Below are 23,356 nucleotides of genomic sequence, written 5' to 3'. Positions count from 1 at the left end.
TGTAATATAGTGTAATGTAATATAGTGTAGTGTATAATGTAGTGTAGTGTAGTATAGTGTAGTGTAGTATAGTATGGTGCAGTATAGTGTAATGTAATATAGTGCAGTATAGTATAATGTAATAGTGTAGTATAGTGTAGTGTAGTATAGTATAGTGCAGTATAGTGTAGTGTAGTGTAATGTAATAGTGTAATATAATATAGTGCAGTATAGTGTAATGTAATATAGTGTAATGTAATATAGTGTAGTGTATAATGTAGTGTAGTGTAGTATAGTGTAGTGTAGTATAGTTTAGTATAGTGTAGTATAGTATAGTGTAGTATAGTGTAGTATAGTGTAGTATAGTATAGTATAGTATAGTGTAGTGTAGTATAGTATAGTGTAGTATAGTGTAGTATAGTGTAGTGTAGTGTAGTGTAGTATAGTGTAGTATAGTGTAGTGTAGTATAGTGCAGAATAGTGTAATGTAATAGTGTAATATACACTATATTGCCAAAAGTATTCGCTCACCCATCCAAATAATCAGAATCAGGTGTTCCAATCACTTCCATGGCCACAGGTGTATAAAATCAAGCACCTAGGCATGCAGACTGTTTTTACAAACATTTGTGAAAGAATGGGTCGCTCTCAGGAGCTCAGTGAATTCCAGCGTGGAACTGTGATAGGATGCCACCTGTGCAACAAATCCAGTCGTGAAATTTCCTCGCTCCTAAATATTCCACAGTCAACTGTCAGCTGTATTATAAGAACGTGGAAGTGTTTGGGAACGACAGCAACTCAGCCACGAAGTGGTAGGCCACGTAAACTGACGGAGCGGGGTCAGCGGATGCTGAGGCACATAGTGCCTAGAGGTCACCAACTTTCTGCAGAGTCAATCGCTACAGACCTCCAAACTTCATGTGGCCTTCAGATTAGCTCAAGAACAGTGCGCAGAGAGCTTCATGGAATGGGTTTCCATGGCCGAGCAGCTGCATCCAAGCCATACATCACCAAGTGCAATGCAAAGCATCGGATGCAGTGGTGTAAAGCACGCCGCCACTGGACTCTAGAGCAGTGGAGACGCGTTCTCTGGAGGGACGAATCGCGCTTCTCCATCTGGAAATCTGATGGACGAGTCTGGGTTTGGCGGTTGCCAGGAGAACGGTACTTGTCTGACTGCATTGTGCCAAGTGTAAAGTTTGGGGGAGGGGGGATTATGGTGTGGGGTTGTTTTTCAGGAGCTGGGCTTGGCCCCTTAGTTCCAGTGAAAGGAACTCTGAATGCTTCAGCATACCAAGACATTTTGGACAATTCCATGCTCCCAACTTTGTGGGAACAGTTTGGAGCTGGCCCCTTCCTCTTCCAACATGACTGTGCACCAGTGACCAAAGCAAGGTCCATAAAGACATGGATGACAGAGTCTGGTGTGGATGAACTTGACTGGCCTGCACAGAGTCCTGACCTCAACCCGATAGAACACCTTTGGGATGAATTAGAGCGGAGACTGAGAACCAGACCTTCTCGTCCAACATCAGTGTGTGACCTCACAAATGCGCTTCTGGAAGAATGGTCAAAAATTCCCATAAACACACTCCTAAACCTTGTGGACAGCCTTCCCAGAAGAGTTGAAGCTGTTATAGCTGCAAAGGGTGGACCGACGTCATATTGAACCCTATGGATTAGGAATGGGATGTCACTTAAGTTCATATGCGAGTCAAGGCAGGTGAGCGAATACTTTTGGCAATATAGTGTAATATAGTGCAGTATAGTGTAATATAATATAGTGTAATGTAATATAGTGCAGTATAGTGTAGCATAGTATAGTGTAGTGTAGTATAGTATAGTGTAGTATAGTGTAGTATAGTGTAGTGTAGTATAGTGTAGTATAGTATAGTGTAGTATAGTGTAGTGTAGTATAGTGTAGTATAGTGTAGTATAGTGTAGTGTAGTTTAGTATAGTGTAGTGTAGTATAGTGTAGTATAGTATAGTGTAGTATAGCGTAGTATAGTGTAGTGTAGTATAGCGTAGTATAGTGTAGTATAGTGTAGTGTAGTATAGTGTAGTGTAGTGTAGTTTAGTATAGTGTAGTGTATAGTTTAGTATAGTGTAGTATAGTATAGTGTAGTGTAGTGCAGTATAGTGTAGTGTAGTATAGTGTAGTGTAGTGCAGTATAGTGTAGTGTAGTAGTGTAGTATAGTGTAGTGTAGTGTAGTATAGTGTAGTATAGTGTAGTGTAATGTAGTGTAGTATAGTGTAGTATAGTGTAGTGTAGTATTGTGTAGTATAGCGTAGTATAGTGTAGTGTAGTGTAGTTTAGTATAGTGTAGTATAGTGTAGTGTAGTATAGTATAGCGTAGTATAGTGTAGTGTAGTATAGTGTAGTGTAGCGTAGTATAGTGTAGTGTAGTATAGTGTAGTGTAGTATAGTGTAGTATAGTATAGTGTAGTATAGTGTAGTGTAGTATAGTGTAGTGTAGTGCAGTATAGTGTAGTGTAGTATAGTATAGTGTAGCATAGTGCAGTATAGTGCAGTACAGTGTAGTGTAGTGTAGTATAGTGTAGTGTAGTATAGTGTAGTATAGTGTAGTGTAGTATAGTGTAGTATAGTGTAGTATAGTGTAGTGTAGTGTAGTGTAGTGTAGTATAGTGTAGTATAGTGTAGTGTAGTGTAGTATAGTGTAGTGTAGTGTAGTGTAGTATAGCGTAGTATAATGTAGTGTAGTATAATAGTGTAATGTAATAGTGCAGTATAGTGTAATGTAATAGTGTAATATAATATAGTGGAATGTAATATAGTGTAATATAATATAGTGCAGTATAGTGTAATGTAATATAGTGTAATGTAATATAGTGCAGTATAGTGTAGCATAGTATAGTGTAGTGTAGTATAGTATAGTGTAGTATAGTGTAGTATAGTGTAGTGTAGTATAGTGTAGTGTAGTATAGTATAGTGTAGTATAGTGTAGTAGTGTAGTTTAGTATAGTGTAGTGTGGTATAGTGTAGTGTAGTATAGTGTAGTATAGCGTAGTATAGTGTAGTGTAGTATAGCGTAGTGTAGTGTAGTATAGTGTAGTGTAGTATAGTGTAGTGTAGTGTAGTTTAGTATAGTGTAGTGTATAGTTTAGTATAGTGTAGTATAGTGTAGTATAGTGTAGTGTAGTTTAGTATAGTGTAGTGTAGTATAGTGTAGTATAGTATAGTGTAGTATAGCGTAGTATAGTGTAGTGTAGTATAGCGTAGTGTAGTGTAGTGTAGTGTAGTGTAGTATAGTGTAGTGTAGTGTAGTTTAGTATAGTGTAGTGTATAGTTTAGTATAGTGTAGTATAGTATAGTGTAGTGTAGTGCAGTATAGTGTAGTGTAGTATAGTGTAGCATAGTGCAGTATAGTGCAGTATAGTGTAGTGTAGTATAGTGTAGTGTAGTGTAGTATAGTGTAGTGTAGTATAGTGTAGTATAGTGTAGTGTAGTATAGTGCAGTATAGTGTAGTGTAGTATAGTGTAGTATAGTGTAGTGTAATGTAGTGTAGTATAGTGTAGTATAGTGTAGTGTAGTATTGTGTAGTATAGCGTAGTATAGTGTAGTGTAGTATAGTGTAGTGTAGTTTAGTATAGTGTAGTATAGTATAGTGTAGTATAGTGTAGTGTAGTATAGTGTAGTGTAGTATAGTATAGCGTAGTATAGTGTAGTGTAGTATAGTGTAGTGTAGCGTAGTATAGTGTAGTGTAGTATAGTGTAGTGTAGTATAGTGTAGTATAGTGTAGCGTAGTATAGTGCAGTATAGTGTAGTGTAGTATAGTGTAGCATAGTGCAGTATAGTGCAGTATAGTGTAGTGTAGTGTAGTATAGTGTAGTGTAGTATAGTGTAGTGTAGTGTAGTGTAGTATAGTGTAGTGTAGTGTAGTGTAGTGTAGTGTAGTGTAGTGTAGTGTAGTATAGTGTAGTGTAGTGTAGTGTAGTATAGTGTAGTGTAGTGTAGTGTAGTGTAGTATAGTGTAGTGTAGTGTAGTATAGTGTAGTGTAGTGTAGTATAGTGTAGTGTAGTATAGTGTAGTGTAGTATAGTGTAGTGTAGTGTAGTATAGTGTAGTGTAGTATAGTGTAGTATAGTGTAGTATAGTGTAGTGTAGTATAGCGTAGTATAATGTAGTGTAGTATAGTGTAATGTAATAGTGTAATGTAATAGTGTAATGTAATATAGTGCAGTATAGTGTAATGTAATAGTGTAATATAATATAGTGGAATGTAATATAGTGTAATATAATATAGTGCAGTATAGTGTAATGTAATAGTGCAGAATAGTGTAATGTAATAGTGTAATATAATATAGTGCAGTATAGTGTAATGTAATATAGTGTAATATAATATAGTGTAATGTAATATAGTGCAGTATAGTGTAATGTAATAGTGTAATATAATATAGTGTAATGTAATAGTGTAATATAATATAGTGCAGTATAGTGTAATGTAATAGTGTAATGTAATATAGTGCAGTATAGTGTAATGTAATAGTGTAATATAATATAGTGCAGTATAGTGTAATGTAATATAGTGTAATATAATATAGTGTAATGTAATATAGTGCAGTATAGTGTAATGTAATAGTGTAATATAATATAGTGTAATATAATATAGTGTAATGTAATATAGTGCAGTATAGTGTAATGTAGTAGTGTAATATAATATAGTGCAGTATAGTGTAATGTAGTAGTGTAATATAATATAGTGTAATATAATATAGTGTAATGTAATATAGTGCAGTATAGTGTAATGTAGTAGTGTAATATAATATAGTGCAGTATAGTGTAATGTAATAGTGTAATATAATATAGTGTAATATAATATAGTGTAATGTAATATAGTGCAGTATAGTGTAATGTAGTAGTGTAATATAATATAGTGCAGTATAGTGTAATGTAATATAGTGTAATATAATATAGTGTAATGTAATATAGTGCAGTATATCGTAATGTAATATAGTGCAGTATAGTGTAATGTAATATAGTGTAATGTAATATAGTGTAATGTAATATAGTGTAATGTAATATAGTGTAATGTAATATAGTGCAGTATAGTGTAATGTAATAGTGTAATGTAATATAGTGTAATGTAATATAGTGCAGTATAGTGTAATGTAATATAGTGTAATATAATATAGTGTAATGTAATAGTGTAATGTAATATAGTGCAGTATAGTGTAATGTAATATAGTGTAATGTAATATAGTGCAGTATAGTGTAATATAATATAGTGTAATGTAATAGTGTAATGTAATATAGTGCAGTATAGTGTAATGTAATATAGTGTAATGTAATATAGTGTAGTATAGTGTAATGTAATATAGTGTAATGTAATATAGTGCAGTATAGTGTAATGTAATATAGTGTAATGTAATATAGTGCAGTATAGTGTAATGTAATATAGTGTAATGTAATATAGTGCAGTATATCGTAATGTAATATAGTGTAATGTAATATAGTGCAGTATATCGTAATGTAATATAGTGCAGTATAGTGTAATGTAATATAGTGTAGTATAGTGTAATGTAATATAGTGTAGTATAGTGTAATGTAATATAGTGCAGTATATCGTAATGTAATATAGTGTAATGTAATATAGTGCAGTATATCGTAATGTAATATAGTGCAGTATAGTGTAATGTAATATAGTGCAGTATAGTGTAATGTAATATAGTGTAATGTAATATAGTGCAGTATAGTGTAATGTAATATAGTGTAATGTAATATAGTGCAGTATAGTGTAATGTAATATAGTGTAATGTAATATAGTGCAGTATAGTGTAATGTAATATAGTGTAATGTAATATAGTGCAGTATATCGTAATGTAATATAGTGTAATGTAATATAGTGCAGTATAGTGTAATGTAATATAGTGTAGTATAGTGTAATGTAATATAGTGTAGTATAGTGTAATGTAATATAGTGTAGTATAGTGTAATGTAATATAGTGTAGTATAGTGTAATGTAATATAGTGTAATGTAATATAGTGTAATGTAATATAGTGTAATGTAATATAGTGTAATGTAATATAGTGCAGTATAGTGTAATGTAATATAGTGTAATATAATATAGTGTAATGTAATAGTGTAATATAATATAGTGCAGTATAGTGTAATGTAATAGTGTAATGTAATATAGTGCAGTATAGTGTAATGTAATAGTGTAATATAATATAGTGCAGTATAGTGTAATGTAATATAGTGTAATATAATATAGTGTAATATAATATAGTGCAGTATAGTGTAATGTAATAGTGTAATATAATATAGTGCAGTATAGTGTAATGTAATATAGTGTAATATAATATAGTGTAATGTAATATAGTGCAGTATAGTGTAATGTAATAGTGTAATATAATATAGTGCAGTATAGTGTAATGTAGTAGTGTAATATAATATAGTGCAGTATAGTGTAATGTAATAGTGTAATGTAATAGTGTAATGTAATATAGTGCAGTATAGTGTAATGTAATATAGTGTAATATAATATAGTGTAATGTAATATAGTGCAGTATATCGTAATGTAATATAGTGCAGTATAGTGTAATGTAATATAGTGTAATGTAATATAGTGTAATGTAATATAGTGCAGTATAGTGTAATGTAATATAGTGTAATGTAATATAGTGCAGTATAGTGTAATGTAATAGTGTAATGTAATATAGTGTAATGTAATATAGTGCAGTATAGTGTAATGTAATATAGTGTAGTATAGTGTAATGTAATATGGTGTAATATAATATAGTGTAATGTAATAGTGTAATGTAATATAGTGCAGTATAGTGTAATGTAATATAGTGTAATATAATAGTGTAATGTAATAGTGTAATATAATATAGTGCAGTATAGTGTAATGTAATATAGTGTAATATAATATAGTGTAATGTAATATAGTGCAGTATAGTGTAATGTAATAGTGCAGAATAGTGTAATGTAATAGTGTAATATAATATAGTGCAGTATAGTGTAATGTAATATAGTGTAATATAATATAGTGTAATGTAATATAGTGCAGTATAGTGTAATGTAATAGTGTAATATAATATAGTGCAGTATAGTGTAATGTAATAGTGTAATATAATATAGTGTAATGTAATATAGTGTAGTATAGTGTAATGTAATAGTGTAATATAATATAGTGTAATGTAATATAGTGCAGTATAGTGTAATGTAATATAGTGTAGTATAGTGTAATGTAATATGGTGTAATATAATATAGTGTAATGTAATAGTGTAATGTAATATAGTGCAGTATAGTGTAATGTAATATAGTGTAATATAATAGTGTAATGTAATAGTGTAATATAATATAGTGCAGTATAGTGTAATGTAATATAGTGTAATATAATATAGTGTAATGTAATATAGTGCAGTATAGTGTAATGTAATAGTGCAGAATAGTGTAATGTAATAGTGTAATATAATATAGTGCAGTATAGTGTAATGTAATATAGTGTAATATAATATAGTGTAATGTAATAGTGCAGTATATCGTAATGTAATATAGTGTAATGTAATATAGTGTAATATAATATAGTGTAATGTAATATAGTGCAGTATAGTGTAATGTAATAGTGTAATATAATATAGTGCAGTATAGTGTAATGTAATAGTGTAATATAATATAGTGTAATGTAATATAGTGTAGTATAGTGTAATGTAATAGTGTAATATAATATAGTGTAATGTAATATAGTGCAGTATAGTGTAATGTAATAGTGTAATAATAGTGTAATGTAATATAGTGCAGTATAGTGTAATGTAATATAGTGTAATATAATATAGTGTAATGTAATATAGTGCAGTATAGTGTAATGTAATAGTGTAATATAATATAGTGTAATGTAATATAGTGCAGTATAGTGTAATGTAATAGTGTAATATAATATAGTGCAGTATAGTGTAATGTAATAGTGTAATATAATATAGTGTAATGTAATAGTGTAATGTAATATAGTGCAGTATAGTGTAATGTAATAGTGTAATATAATATAGTGCAGTATAGTGTAATGTAATATAGTGTAATATAATATAGTGTAATGTAATATAGTGTAGTATAGTGTAATGTAATAGTGTAATATAATATAGTGTAATGTAATATAGTGCAGTATAGTGTAATGTAATAGTGTAATATAATATAGTGTAATGTAATATAGTGCAGTATAGTGTAATGTAATAGTGTAATATAATATAGTGCAGTATAGTGTAATGTAATAGTGTAATATAATATAGTGTAATGTAATATAGTGTAGTATAGTGGAATGTAATATAGTGTAATGTAATATAGTGCAGTATATCGTAATGTAATATAGTGTAATGTAATATAGTGCAGTATATCGTAATGTAATATAGTGCAGTATAGTGTAATGTAATATAGTGTAGTATAGTGTAATGTAATATAGTGCAGTATATCGTAATGTAATATAGTGTAATGTAATATAGTGCAGTATATCGTAATGTAATATAGTGCAGTATAGTGTAATGTAATATAGTGTAATGTAATATAGTGCAGTATAGTGTAATGTAATATAGTGTAATGTAATATAGTGCAGTATAGTGTAATGTAATATAGTGTAATGTAATATAGTGCAGTATAGTGTAATGTAATATAGTGTAATGTAATATAGTGCAGTATAGTGTAATGTAATAGTGTAATATAATATAGTGCAGTATAGTGTAATGTAATATAGTGTAATATAATATAGTGTAATGTAATAGTGTAATATAATATAGTGCAGTATAGTGTAATGTAATAGTGTAATATAATATAGTGCAGTATAGTGTAATGTAATAGTGTAATATAATATAGTGCAGTATAGTGTAATGTAATAGTGTAATATAATATAGTGCAGTATAGTGTAATGTAATAGTGTAATGTAATAGTGTAATGTAATATAGTGCAGTATAGTGTAATGTAATATAGTGTAATATAATATAGTGCAGAATAGTGTAATGTAATAGTGTAATATAATATAGTGCAGTATAGTGTAATGTAATATAGTGTAATATAATATAGTGTAATGTAATATAGTGCAGTATAGTGTAATGTAGTAGTGTAATATAATATAGTGCAGTATAGTGTAATGTAATAGTGTAATGTAATAGTGTAATGTAATATAGTGCAGTATAGTGTAATGTAATAGTGTAATGTAATAGTGTAATATAATATAGTGCAGTATAGTGTAATGTAGTAGTGTAATGTAATAGTGTAATATAATATAGTGTAATGTAATATAGTGCAGTATAGTGTAATGTAATATAGTGCAGTATAGTGTAATGTAATAGTGTAATGTAATAGTGTAATGTAATATAGTGCAGTATAGTGTAATGTAGTAGTGTAATATAATATAGTGCAGTATAGTGTAATGTAATATAGTGTAATATAATATAGTGTAATGTAATATAGTGCAGTATAGTGTAATGTAATATAGTGTAATGTAATATAGTGTAATGTAATATAGTGCAGTATAGTGTAATGTAATATAGTGTAATGTAATATAGTGTAATGTAATATAGTGTAATGTAATATAGTGCAGTATAGTGTAATGTAATAGTGTAATGTAATATAGTGTAATGTAATATAGTGCAGTATAGTGTAATGTAATAGTGTAATGTAATATAGTGTAATGTAATATAGTGCAGTATAGTGTAATGTAATATAGTGTAGTATAGTGTAATGTAATATAGTGTAATATAATATAGTGTAATATAATATAGTGCAGTATAGTGTAATGTAATAGTGTAATATAATATAGTGTAGTATAGTGTAATGTAATATAGTGTAATATAATATAGTGTAATATAATATAGTGCAGTATAGTGTAATGTAATAGTGTAATATAATATAGTGTAGTATAGTGTAATGTAATATAGTGTAATATAATATAGTGTAATATAATATAGTGCAGTATAGTGTAATGTAATAGTGTAATATAATATAGTGCAGTATAGTGTAATGTAATATAGTGTAATGTAATAGTGTAATGTAATATAGTGCAGTATAGTGTAATGTAATATAGTGTAATGTAATATAGTGCAGTATAGTGTAATATAATATAGTGTAATGTAATATAGTGCAGTATATCGTAATGTAATATAGTGCAGTATAGTGTAATATAATATAGTGTAATGTAATATAGTGCAGTATATCGTAATGTAATATAGTGCAGTATAGTGTAATGTAATATAGTGTAGTATAGTGTAATGTAATATAGTGTAGTATAGTGTAATGTAATATAGTGTAGTATAGTGTAATGTAATATAGTGTAATGTAATATAGTGTAATGTAATATAGTGCAGTATATCGTAATGTAATATAGTGCAGTATAGTGTAATGTAATATAGTGTAGTATAGTGTAATGTAATATAGTGTAGTATAGTGTAATGTAATATAGTGTAATGTAATATAGTGCAGTATAGTGTAATGTAATATAGTGCAGTATAGTGTAATGTAATATAGTGTAATGTAATATAGTGTAGTATAGTGTAATGTAATATAGTGTAATGTAATATAGTGTAGTATAGTGTAATGTAATATAGTGCAGTATAGTGTAGAGTATAGTGTAATATAGTGTAGAGTATAGTGTAGTATAGTATAGTGTAGAGTATAGTGTAGTGTAGAATATAGTGTAGTATAGTGTAGTGCATAGTGTAGTATAGTATAGTGTAGTATAGTATAATGTAGAGTAAAGTGTAGTATAGTGTAGAGTATAGTGTAGTATAGTATAGTGTATAGTGTAGTATAGTATAGTGTAGTATAGTGTAGAGTACAGTGTAGTATAGTGTAGAGTACAGTGTAGTATAGTGTAGAGTACAGTGTAGTGTAGTGTAGAGTATAGTGTAGTATAGTATAGTGTAGTATAGTATAGTGTAGTGTAGTATAGTGTAGTATAGTATAGTGTAGTGTAGAGTATAGTATAGTGTAGCGTATAGTGTAGAGTATAGTATAGTGTAGTGTAGAGTATAGTGTAGTATAGTATAGTGTAGTGTAGTATAGTGCAGTGTACAGTATAGTGTAGTATAGTGTAGTATAGTATAGTGTAGTATAGTGTAGAGTACAGTGTAGTATAGTGTAGAGTACAGTGTAGTGTAGTGTATAGTGTAGTATAGTGTAGTATAGTATAGTGTAGCGTATAGTGTAGTATAGTGTAGAGTATAGTATAGTGTAGGGTAGTATAGTATAGTGTAGTATAGTATAGTGTAGTGTAGAGTATAGTGTAGTATAGTGTAGTGTACAGTATAGTGTAGTATAGTATAGTGTAGCGTATAGTGTAGTATAGTGTAGAGTATAGTATAGTGTAGGGTAGTATAGTATAGTGTAGTATAGTATAGTGTAGTATAGTGCAGTGTACAGTATAGTGTAGTATAGTATAGTGTAGAGTATAGTGTAGTATAGTATAGTGTAGTATAGTGTAGTGTACAGTATAGTGTAGTATAGTATAGTGTAGAGTATAGTGTAGTATAGTATAGTGTAGTATAGTGTAGAGTATAGTGCAGTATAGTGTAGTGTAGAGTATAGTGTAGTATAGTGTAGTGTAGAGTATAGTGTAGTGTAGAGTATAGTGTAGTATAGTATAGTGTATAGTGTAGAGTATAGTGTAGTAGTGTAGTGTAGAGTATAGTGTAGTAGTGTAGTATAGTGTAGAGTATAGTGTAGTGTAGTATAGTGTAGAGTATAGTGTAGTATAGTATAGTGTAGTATAGTGTAGAGTATAGTGCAGTATAGTGTAGTGTAGAGTATAGTGTAGTATAGTGTAGTGTAGAGTATAGTGTAGTGTAGAGTATAGTGTAGTATAGTATAGTGTATAGTGTAGAGTATAGTGTAGTAGTGTAGTGTAGAGTATAGTGTAGTAGTGTAGTATAGTGTAGAGTATAGTGTAGTATAGTGTAGAGTATAGTGTAGTATAGTATAGTGTAGTGTAGAGTATAGTGTAGAGTATAGTGTAGTATAGTGTAGTGTAGAGTATAGTGTAGTATAGTGTAGTGTAGAGTATAGTGTAGTAGTGTAGTGTAGAGTATAGTGTAGTATAGTGTAGTAGTGTAGTATAGTGTAGTGTAGAGTATAGTGTAGTATAGTGTAGTGTAGTGTAGAGTATAGTGTAGTATAGTGTAGTGTAGAGTATAGTGTAGTAGTGTAGTGTAGAGTATAGTGTAGTATAGTGTAGTGTAGTGTAGAGTATAGTGTAGTAGTGTAGTATAGTGTAGTGTAGAGTATAGTGTAGTATAGTGTAGAGTATAGTGTAGTGTAGTATAGTGTAGTATAGTATAGTGTATAGTGTAGTATAGTGTAGTGTAGAGTATAGTGTAGTGTAGAGTATAGTGTAGTAGTGTAGTATAGTGTAGTGTAGAGTATAGTGTAGTATAGTATAGTGTAGTGTATAGTGTAGTATAGTGTAGAGTATAGTGTAGTGTAGTATAGTGTAGTATAGTATAGTGTATAGTGTAGTATAGTGTAGTGTAGAGTATAGTGTAGAGTATAGTGTAGTGTAGAGTATAGTGTAGTATAGTATAGTGTAGTGTATAGTGTAGTATAGTGTAGTGTAGAGTATAGTGTAGTAGTGTAGTATAGTGTAGTGTAGAGTATAGTGTAGTATAGTGTAGTATAGTGCAGTGTAGAGTATAGTGTAGTATAGTGTAGAGTATAGTGTAGTGTAGTATAGTGTAGTATAGTATAGTGTATAGTGTAGTATAGTGTAGTGTAGAGTATAGTGTAGAGTATAGTGTAGTAGTGTAGTATAGTGTAGTGTAGAGTATAGTGTAGTATAGTGTAGTGTAGAGTATAGTGTAGTATAGTATAGTGTAGTATAGTATAGTGTAGAGTATAGTGTAGTGTAGTGTAGAGTATAGTGTAGTGTAGAGTATAGTGTAGTGTAGAGTATAGTGTAGTATAGTGTAGTGTATAGTGTAGTATAGTGTAGTGTAGAGTATAGTGTAGTAGTGTAGTATAGTGTAGTGTATAGTGTAGTATAGTGTAGTGTAGAGTATAGTGTAGTAGTGTAGTATAGTGTAGTGTAGTGTAGAGTATAGTGTAGTATAGTGTAGAGTATAGTGTAGTATAGTATAGTGTAGAGTATAGTGTAGTATAGTGTAGAGTATAGTGTAGTATAGTATAGTGTAGTATAGTATAGTATAGTGTATAGTGTAGTATAGTGTAGTGTAGAGTATAGTGTAGAGTATAGTGTAGTAGTGTAGTATAGTGTAGTATAGTGTAGAGTATAGTGTAGTATAGTATAGTGTAGTATAGTATAGTGTAGAGTATAGTGTAGTGTAGAGTACAGTGTAGTATAGTATAGTGTAGTATAGTATAGTGTAGAGTATAGTGTAGTGTAGAGTACAGTGTAGTGTAGTGTAGAGTACAGTGTAGTGTAGTGTAGAGTATAGTGTAGTGTAGAGTATAGTGTAGTGTAGAGTATAATGTAGTATAGTGTAGTGTAGAGTATAGTGTAGTATAGTATAGTGTAGTATAGTATAGTGTAGAGTATAGTGTAGTGTAGAGTACAGTGTAGTGTAGTGTAGAGTATAGTGTAGTGTAGAGTATAGTGTAGTGTAGAGTATAATGTAGTATAGTGTAGTGTAGTATAGTATAGTGTAGTATAGTATAGTGTAGAGTATAGTGTAGTGTAGAGTACAGTGTAGTGTAGTGTAGAGTACAGTGTAGTGTAGAGTATAGTGTAGTGTAGAGTATAGTGTAGTATAGTGTAGTGTAGAGTATAATGTAGTATAGTGTAGTGTAGAGTATACTGTAGTATAGTGTAGAGTATAGTGTAGTATAGTGTAGTGTAGAGTATAATGTAGTATAGTGTAGTGTATAATGTAGTATAGTGTAGTGTAGAGTATAGTGTAGTATAGTGTAGTGTAGAGTATAATGTAGTATAGTGTAGTGTAGAGTATACTGTAGTATAGTGTAGAGTATAGTGTAGTATAGTGTAGTGTAGAGTATAATGTAGTATAGTGTAGTGTAGAGTATACTGTAGTATAGTGTAGAGTATAGTGCAGAACATGTGATTTGAGACAGAAGCTCTGTTAATCTTTCAGTCATGATTAATGAACAGTGAGTGAGGAGAGAACATGTTAAATAATGAATTACAAACACAACTCAGCACTGTGCTTACAGCACCTCACAGTGTGTGTGTTTCTGACTTACTGAGATAACACTCAGCCTAAATAAAGTCTCACAAGCACAACAAAAAGCAGTGTTCACACACACACACACGCATGTACACACACGTGCACGCACACGATGGGTTGGTATTAGAAAAATCTAAACACAAAGAGATACACACACACACACACACACGAGTGCACACACCCAGTTATTCAAAAGCCTGAACTTCTCCTCTGAACACCCAGGAGCATCTGCTGAACACAGATAGGAGCACACAACCTCAGCAGAGCACCACACTGACCAATCATCACTAACCCTGCCCCCACTGACCAACCCCCAAGAACCCCCAGTAACCCCCACCTCCAACAACAAACCCCAGATTTTACATTTGTGTGTGTGTGTGTGTGTGTGTGTGTGTGTGTGCACGCATATTCATACCTTGAGCACTTGCACCTGCCCCTCGGCTGTAATGTCCTTCAGGAATTCACAGAACGATCTGCACAGAGCTTCACCATAACTCTGGAACAGAAAATAAAGAGGACTTCATCTCACTGCTGCAGCTTACAGCCTCCTCCTCATCCTCCACCTCCTCTGGCTCCTTCTCCACCTCCTCCCCCTCTACCCATTAACATTACATCGTGGAGAAGGGCAGGATCCCACGTCTACAGTCCACATGCTACAGTCTGTGGGCAGTTTACTGCGACACCCCTATTATCATTTCACAGTGTGTGTGTGTGTGTGTGTGTGTGTGTGTGTCTGACCTGCAGGAAGTCGGTAGCTGACAGATAAACATAGGAGTTGATAATCTGAAAACACGTCCGCACGTTCTCTGTACTCATCTCTGTATCATGTCAATGCACACACACACACACACACACACACACCACAGGGGAGAGACAGACAGAAAAGGGAGATTTGTGACAGCTGTTGATAAGAAAAGATACTCAGGGGGAATGTTTGTGTGTGTGTGTGAGCGCACGTGTCTGCATCTACACTGAGGAACCTCACCAAGCAGGGCCGACATGTTCTGGAAAATTCTGAGCAGCTCAGGAGATAAAGCCGGACTGTTCTCTAACGTCACCAACCTGCACACACACACACACACACACTAGAACGTTAACATGGATCTGAGTAACCATGGTAACACCACATTAACACTAACTCACATTTCGGAGCAATGTGATCACTGACATACAGAATGCTCCTGTGTGTGTGTGAGAGTGTGTGTGTGTGTGTGTACCACAGCTCCAAGCCATCCTCCAGCAGGTAGACGTGTGGTGGTTGGGACACGTCTGTGCTCAGCTGAATAACAGGAAGTAGAAATGGATACAGGTTCCTGCTCTCTGACCCCAAGCCCTGCAACACAAACACTCACATCATTAAATCACCCATAAGAACCTGATGCATCCAGAACCCACACTGCATTCTAGAACCGCAGTCAGGCTTTTACACCACATCAGGAACTCCAAAACAGTGACTATTCTAGAATCGATGATCAAACCCTCATGAAGACTCCAGTGAAGATCCTAAAACCAAACAATCCTACAGAGAACCTGGGAACCATGAAAGAACCCTCTAGGAGCTGGAGTACCTGAGCGAGTGTCCAAGAACTACATCAGCCAATGGAGGACCCAAAAGTCCCACTATCCCCTGAGTATCTACACAATGTGTGTGTGTGTGTGTGTGTGTGTGTGTGTACCTTTACAAGGTGGATAAGTGTAGTGAGGATCGCACAGCGCAGCATGTTGTGTTCTTCAGATTGTTTCCACAGCAGAGGGAGGTACTGAACAAGGCAACCAATGTAGGGACGTATCTAAACCCCACACACACACACAAAAATTTAGGTGAAATGAGCAAAATAATAATGATCTGCATTTACATGGAGTACGCTTCGTACTTGTCCCTGTGAATGAGCCGTTGCTATGGAAACGATAACCAAGTGCAATAATATAAAACTCTGATATGTTATTAAGAATTAATCAACATCTTCTGACCCATCACAATCCAGAACTCAGCACTGTGGTGTAAGTTTATTTACTCCCACCAGGACGGAGCCTACAGAGTGAGGGATTAGAACACGTCTTGTATTCAGGGAATCCTCTAAAGGCCAGTGATCAGCTGTAAGTGCCCCATACTCCTACACTATTGAGAGGTCATCAACACTCACACTGTACACCTCTCACCTTCTGCAGGACGAAGACCTCCTGCTTTCTTATGGTTTTGTGGACTGTGTGGACCGAGTGGTTTGGGACATGCCCACATTTGACTGAGTGGTTTAGGACACGCCCACAGTGGACTCACCTGCATGCCCACTCTCTCTATAACGCAGGAGATTACATGGAGGATCTGCATTTTACTGTCACACTCCGTCACCTGCTGCAGCAACTGGAACAACAGAGCGAAGATCGACTCTACATACTGGGGGGGAGTAAAAGAGAGAGAGGGGCTGAAGTTTAAACTGTAGTAGTGTATGTATGTGTAGTGTATGTATATATAGTGTGTGTGTAGTGTAGTGTACGTATATATAATGTGTGTGTAGTGTATGTATGTGTAGTGTGTGTGTGTGTAGTGTAGTGTACGTATATATAATGTGTGTGTAGTGTATGTATGTGTAGTGTGTGTGTGTGTAGTGTAGTGTACGTATATATAATGTGTGTGTAGTGTATGTATGTGTAGTGTGTGTGTGTGTGTATGTATATGTAATGTGTGTGTAGTGTATGTATGTGTATGTATATGTAGTGTGTGTAGTGTATGTATATGTAGTGTATGTATGTGTAGTGTGTGTGTGTATATCCAGTGTGTGTGTAGTGTATGTATATATAGTGTGTGTGTGTGTAGTGTACGTATATATAGTGTGTGTGTGTAGTGTACGTATATATAATGTGTGTGTAGTGTATGTATGTGTAGTGTGTGTGTGTGTGTATGTATATATAGTGTGTGTAGTGTATGTATATGTAATGTGTGTGTAGTGTATGTATGTGTAGTGTGTGTGTGTGTGTGTAGTGTATGTATATCCAGTGTGTGTGTAGTGTATGTATATATAGTGTGTGTGTGTGTGTGTAGTGTACGTATATATAATGTGTGTGTAGTGTATGTATATGTAGTGTGTGTGTGTGTAGTGTATGTATATGTAATGTGTGTGTAGTGTATGCATATGTAGTGTGTGTGTGCGCGTGCGTATGTGTAGTGTATATGTTGTGTGTGTGTAGTGTGTGTGTAGTGTATGCATATGTAGTGTGTGTGTGCGTGCGTATGTGTAGTGTATGTATGTGTAGTGTATGTATATGTTGTGTGTAGTGTATATATATGTAGTGTGTGTAGTGTATGTAGTGTGTGTGTAGTGTATATATATGTAGTGTGTGTAGTGTATGTAGTGTGTGTGTAGTGTATGTATATGTAGTGTGTGTGTGTGTGTAGTGTATGTATATGTAGTGTGTGTGTGTGTGTGTGTGTGTGTGTGTGTGTGTAGTGTATGTATATGTAGTGTGTGTGTGTGTGTGTGTGTGTGTGTGTGTGTGTGTGTGTAGTGTATGTATATGTAGTGTGTGTGTGTGTGTGTGTGTTCTTACTGGAAGGAACTGCTCTGTTCTGAACTCAAAGTCATCTACAGGTGAGGAGGAGTTAAAGAAAGGTGCTGATACACACCCCATCACCACATACCCAAACACCCATAACACACACACCCTAAATAACACCCAGAGCTGAGTTACACAGTAACACTGTAAAGGATATTGAGCTTCAGTGTTGTGGCTGTCTCAATACGAACCTTACACATACACACACACACACACACACACAGAGGAGATACACATTGCATCATGGGCAATAATCATAATATACACAACAGTGAGAGTGACAGAGAGAGAGTGTGAAAGAGAGAGTGTGTGTGTGTGAGAGAATGTTCTCACCACGAGATCTGGGTCCTGCAGAAGGCCAAGGATGATTTCATACAGTAGTGGACGCAACTCCGGCCTAAACTTCACTGAGATCCACTGACCGACCAACCAGATCACACGCCTCCTGATCACCTTATACCTAACACACACACACGCACACACACACACACAATGATCTAGCTTCCTGCCCTCTGACATTAAAGTTTTTACACACTGCCACTTCCACCCTGTGCCCTACACACACCCTTAAAAACCCACACCCCTTCATACCCACAACCACCCTTGAACCCACCACTGCACCCAACCCCACACACACACAAAACCTCTACACACACCCACACACAAATCCACCGCTACACCCACACACAACCCCCCCACACACACACTCTCACACAATCCCTACACACACACACACCCACACAACCCCTACACACACAAATCCACCCCTACACACACACACACAAACCCCTCCCCCCACACACACACCCTCACACAACACCTACACACACACACACAACCCCTACACACACACACACACACACACCCCTACACACACACACACACACACACACACACACACACACACACACACACACACACACACACACACACACACCCTACACACACACCCACACACAACCCCTACACACACACTCTCACACAACCCCCACACACACCCTCACACAACCCCTACACACACACACAAATCCACCCCTACACACACACACAAATCCACCCCTACACACACACACACACAAATCCACCCCTACACACACACACACACACACAAACCCCTCCCCCCCCCACACACACCCTCACACAACCCCTACACACACACACACACACACACAAATCCACCGCTACACCCACACAAACCCCCCCCCCACACACAACCCCTACACACACACCCACACAACCCCTACACACACACACACACACCCCCTACACACACACACACCCCTACAACACACACACACCACCCCCTACACACACACACACACACACAACCTCTACACACACACACACACACACACAACCCCTACACACACACACACACACAACCCCTACACACACACACACACAACCCCTACACACACACACACACACAACCCCTACACACACACACACACACAACCCCTACACACACACACACACACAACCCCTACACCACACCACACACAATCCCCTACACACACACACACAAATCCACCGCTACCCCCACCCACCACCCCCCCCCTCACACACACACACACAGACCCCCCCCACACACACCCTCACACACCTCCTACACACACACACAAATCCACCCCTACACACTCACACAAATCCACCCCTACACACACACACACACACACAAATCCCACCCCTACCCCACACACACACACACACACAAACCCCTCCCCCCCCCACACACACCCTCACACACACCCCTACACACACACACACAAATCCACCGCTACACCCACACAAACCCCCCCCCACACACAACCCCCACACACACACACCCACACAACCCCCACACACACACACACACCCCCCACACACACCCTCACACAACCCCTACACACACTCACACAACCCCTACACACACACACACAACCCCTACACACACACACACACACACACACACACACACACACACACACACAACCCCCACCCCCACACAACCCCTACACACACACACACACAACCCCTACACACACACCCCCACACACAAATCCACCCCTACACACACACACACCCCTCCCCCCACACACACACACTCACACAACCCCTACACACACACCCTCACACAACCCCTACACACACACAACCCCCTACACACACACACACAACCCCTACACACACACACACACACACACAACCCCTACACACACACACACACACACACCACCCCTACACACACACACACACACACAGACAACCCCTACACACACACACACACACAACCCCTACACACACACACACCCCCTACACACACACACACAAATCCACCGCTACACCCACACACCACCCCCCCCCACACACACACACACTCACACCACCCCCACACACACACACACACACACAACCCCTACACACACACACACACACACACACACACACACAACCCCTACACACACACACACAAATCCACCGCTACACCCACACACAACCCCCCCCCCACACACACACACACTCACACAACCCCCCCCCACACACACACACACACACACACACACACAACCCCTACACACACACACACACACACACACACACACACACACACACACACAACCCCTACACACACACACACAAATCCACCGCTACACCCACACCCAACCCCCCCCCCCACACACACACTCTCACACAACCCCCCCACACACCCCCTCACACAACCCCTACACACACACACACACAAATCCACCCCTACACACACACACACACCCACAAACCCCCCCCCCCACACACACACCCTCACACAACCCCTACACACACACACACAAATCCACCGCTACACCCACACACAACCCCCCCCCCACACACAACCCCTACACACACACACCCACACAACCCCTACACACACAAACCCCTCTCCCCCCACACACACACCCTCACACAACACCTACACACACACACCCTCACACAACCCCTACACACACACACACACACACACACACACAAACCCCTCCCCCCACACCCACCCCCTCCCACCACCCCCACACACACACACAAATCCACCCCTACACACACACACACACACACACACACACACACACACACACACACACACAAATCCACCCCTACACACACACACACACACCCCCACACAACCCCTACATACACACACACACACAAATCCACCCCTACACACACACAACCCCCCCCCCCCCACACACACCCTCACACAACCCCTACACACACACACCCTACACACACACCCTCACACAACCCCTACACACACACACACAAATCCACCCCTACACACACACACACAAATCCACCCCTACACACACACACACACACACCCACCCACACCCACACAACCCCTACACACACACACCCACACAAATCCACCCCTACACACACACACACAACCCCCCCACACACACCCACACACAAACCCCTCCCCCCACACAAACACCCCCCCACACACACTCCCCTACCTGATGTGGTTAAACTGAAGTTCCATCAGCAACTGATTCTTAAACCACTGATCAAAATCCACACTGTCAAACAGCTCATACGCCGCCAAGCCTACAGCATTATACACTGCAGAGAGACAGACAGGTGAGAGAGAGAGAGAGAGAGAGAGAGAGAGAGAGAGACAGGGGATTGTCACACAGTGAAAGAGAGGTAGACTAGTGAGTGTCACACAGTGAGAGAGAGACCAGTGAGTGTCTGTAAGAGAGAGACAGGTGAAAAGAGAGACAGACAGGTGAGTGTCAGACAGTGAGAGAGAGACAGACAGGTGAGTGTCAGACACTAAGAGAGACAGAGGAGTGAAAGAGACAGGCAGGATGAGCTGTGAATGAAAGTAGTGTTAAAATGAAATAAATATGAAGCAGTATCAGTGTGTGATGTGGCTGTAATGACAGTGCTGATGAGCGTCACTGTGATCTGTGTGCCGTGAACACAACCCAGTGTGAGGTGAAGAGACAGACAGCAGGAGACTGTCTCACTACTCAGAGAGAGAGACATGATAGAGAGAAAGAAAAAATGAGGCAGACAAGAAAACTACCTGAATCCTTCATCAGCATCTGTACTGGATCATCAATATTACTGAAACCTGAGAGAGACAGAGACAGAGAGGGGGGGGGTAGACAGAGAGGGAAGAGAGAGAAAGAGAGAGAGAGACAGAGGCAAGAGAGACAGAAAAAGAGACAGAAAGAGAGGGATAGACAAAGAGAAGGATAGACAGAGAGAGAGAGACAGAGAGAGAGGGGGGGGATAGACAGAGAGAGAGAGAGGGAAGAGAGACAGAAAGAGGGATAGACAAAGAGAGGGATAGACAGAGAGAAAGACAGAGAGAGAGAGAGAGAAGAGAGACAAAGACAGACAGACAGAGAGAGACAGAAAGAGAGAGAGGGGGGGGCAGAGCGAGGAGGGAGAGAGACAGACAGAGAGACAGACAGATCATTAAAACCCATTCTTTTATACAGCAGTGAATTCTGTTGCTATAGGAACTAAATCATTACTGCAGCTGAAATCTTCTGCAAAATATCAGAAATTCATTAGAATCCAAATCTGGTTATGTGTGTGTGTGTGTATGAGTGTATGAGTGTGTGTGTGTGTGTATGAGCGTGTGCGAGTGTGTGTATGAGCATGTGTGTGTATGAGTGTGTGTGTGTATATGAGCGTGTGTGTGTGTGTATATGTGTATGAGCGTATGTGTGTGTGCGCGTGTGTGTATGAGTGTGTGTGTGTGTATGTATGAGTGTTTGTATGCGAGTGTGTATGTGTGTATGTGAGTGTGTGTGTATGTATGTATGAGTGTGTGTATGTGAGTGTGTGTGTATGTCTATGAGTGTGTGAGTGTGTGTGTGTATGTGAGTGTGTGTGTATGTCTGAGTGTGTGAGTGTGTGTGTGTATGTGAGTGTGTGTGTATGAGTGTCTGTATGTGTATGAGTGTGTGTGAGTGTGTATGTATGTATGTATGTATGAGTGTGTGTATGTGAGTGTGTGTATGTGTATGAGTGTGTGTATGTATGTATGAGTGTGTGTGTGTGAGTGTGTATGTATGTATGTATGTATGAGTGTGTGTATGTGAGTGTGTGTATGTGTATGAGTGTGTGTATGTATGTATGAGTGTGTGTGTGTGAGTGTGTGTGTATGTCTATGAGTGTGTGAGTGTGTGTGTGTATGTGAGTGTGTGTGTATGAGTGTCTGTATGTGTATGAGTGTGTGTGAGTGTGTATGTATGTATGTATGTATGAGTGTGTGTATGTGAGTGTGTGTATGTGTATGAGTGTGTGTGTATGTATGTATGAGTGTGTGTGTGTGAGTGTGTGTGTATGTCTATGAGTGTGTGAGTGTGTGTGTATGTGAGTGTGTGTGTGTGAGTGTGTGTATGTATGTATGTATGAGTGTGTGTATGTGAGTGTGTGTATGTGTATGAGTGTGTGTATGTATGTATGTGTGTGTATGAGTGTGTGCATGTGAGTGTGTGTGTGTGTATGTGAGTGTGTTTGTCTGTATGTGTATGAGTGTGTGTGTGTATGTGAGTGTATGAGTGTGTGTGTATGAGTGTGTGTATGTGAGTGTGTGTATGTGTATGAGTGTGTGTATGTATGTATGAGTGTGTGTGTGTGAGTGTGTGTGTATGTCTATGAGTGTGTGAGTGTGTGTGTATGTGAGTGTGTGTGTGTGAGTGTG

At 37.0% G+C, this 23,356-nt stretch overlaps 1 protein-coding gene across 3 annotated transcripts in view; it reads right to left on the bottom strand.

Annotated features, from left to right (window-relative positions):
• Positions 1-23,356, bottom strand: part of ipo11 (importin 11) — a 90,706-nt gene that overhangs the window by 50,323 nt on the left and 17,027 nt on the right. For all 3 annotated transcript variants that reach the window (XM_058388657.1, XM_058388658.1, XM_058388656.1), the window contains exons 14-24: positions 21,722-21,769; positions 21,147-21,252; positions 18,013-18,139; positions 17,837-17,870; positions 17,674-17,714; positions 16,406-16,522; positions 15,804-15,917; positions 15,345-15,460; positions 15,113-15,189; positions 14,866-14,945; positions 14,543-14,623 (exon numbers count right to left, since the gene is read on the bottom strand). In XM_058388657.1, coding sequence (XP_058244640.1) covers positions 14,543-14,623; positions 14,866-14,945; positions 15,113-15,189; positions 15,345-15,460; positions 15,804-15,917; positions 16,406-16,522; positions 17,674-17,714; positions 17,837-17,870; positions 18,013-18,139; positions 21,147-21,252; positions 21,722-21,769 — 941 coding nt within the window. The remainder of the gene's footprint in view (positions 1-14,542; positions 14,624-14,865; positions 14,946-15,112; positions 15,190-15,344; positions 15,461-15,803; positions 15,918-16,405; positions 16,523-17,673; positions 17,715-17,836; positions 17,871-18,012; positions 18,140-21,146; positions 21,253-21,721; positions 21,770-23,356) is intronic.

Source organism: Hemibagrus wyckioides, linkage group LG05 (genome assembly GCF_019097595.1).
Source record: "Hemibagrus wyckioides isolate EC202008001 linkage group LG05, SWU_Hwy_1.0, whole genome shotgun sequence".
Taxonomy (NCBI): Eukaryota; Metazoa; Chordata; class Actinopteri; order Siluriformes; family Bagridae; genus Hemibagrus; species Hemibagrus wyckioides.
This window is presented reverse-complemented; position numbering and strand designations above follow the sequence as displayed.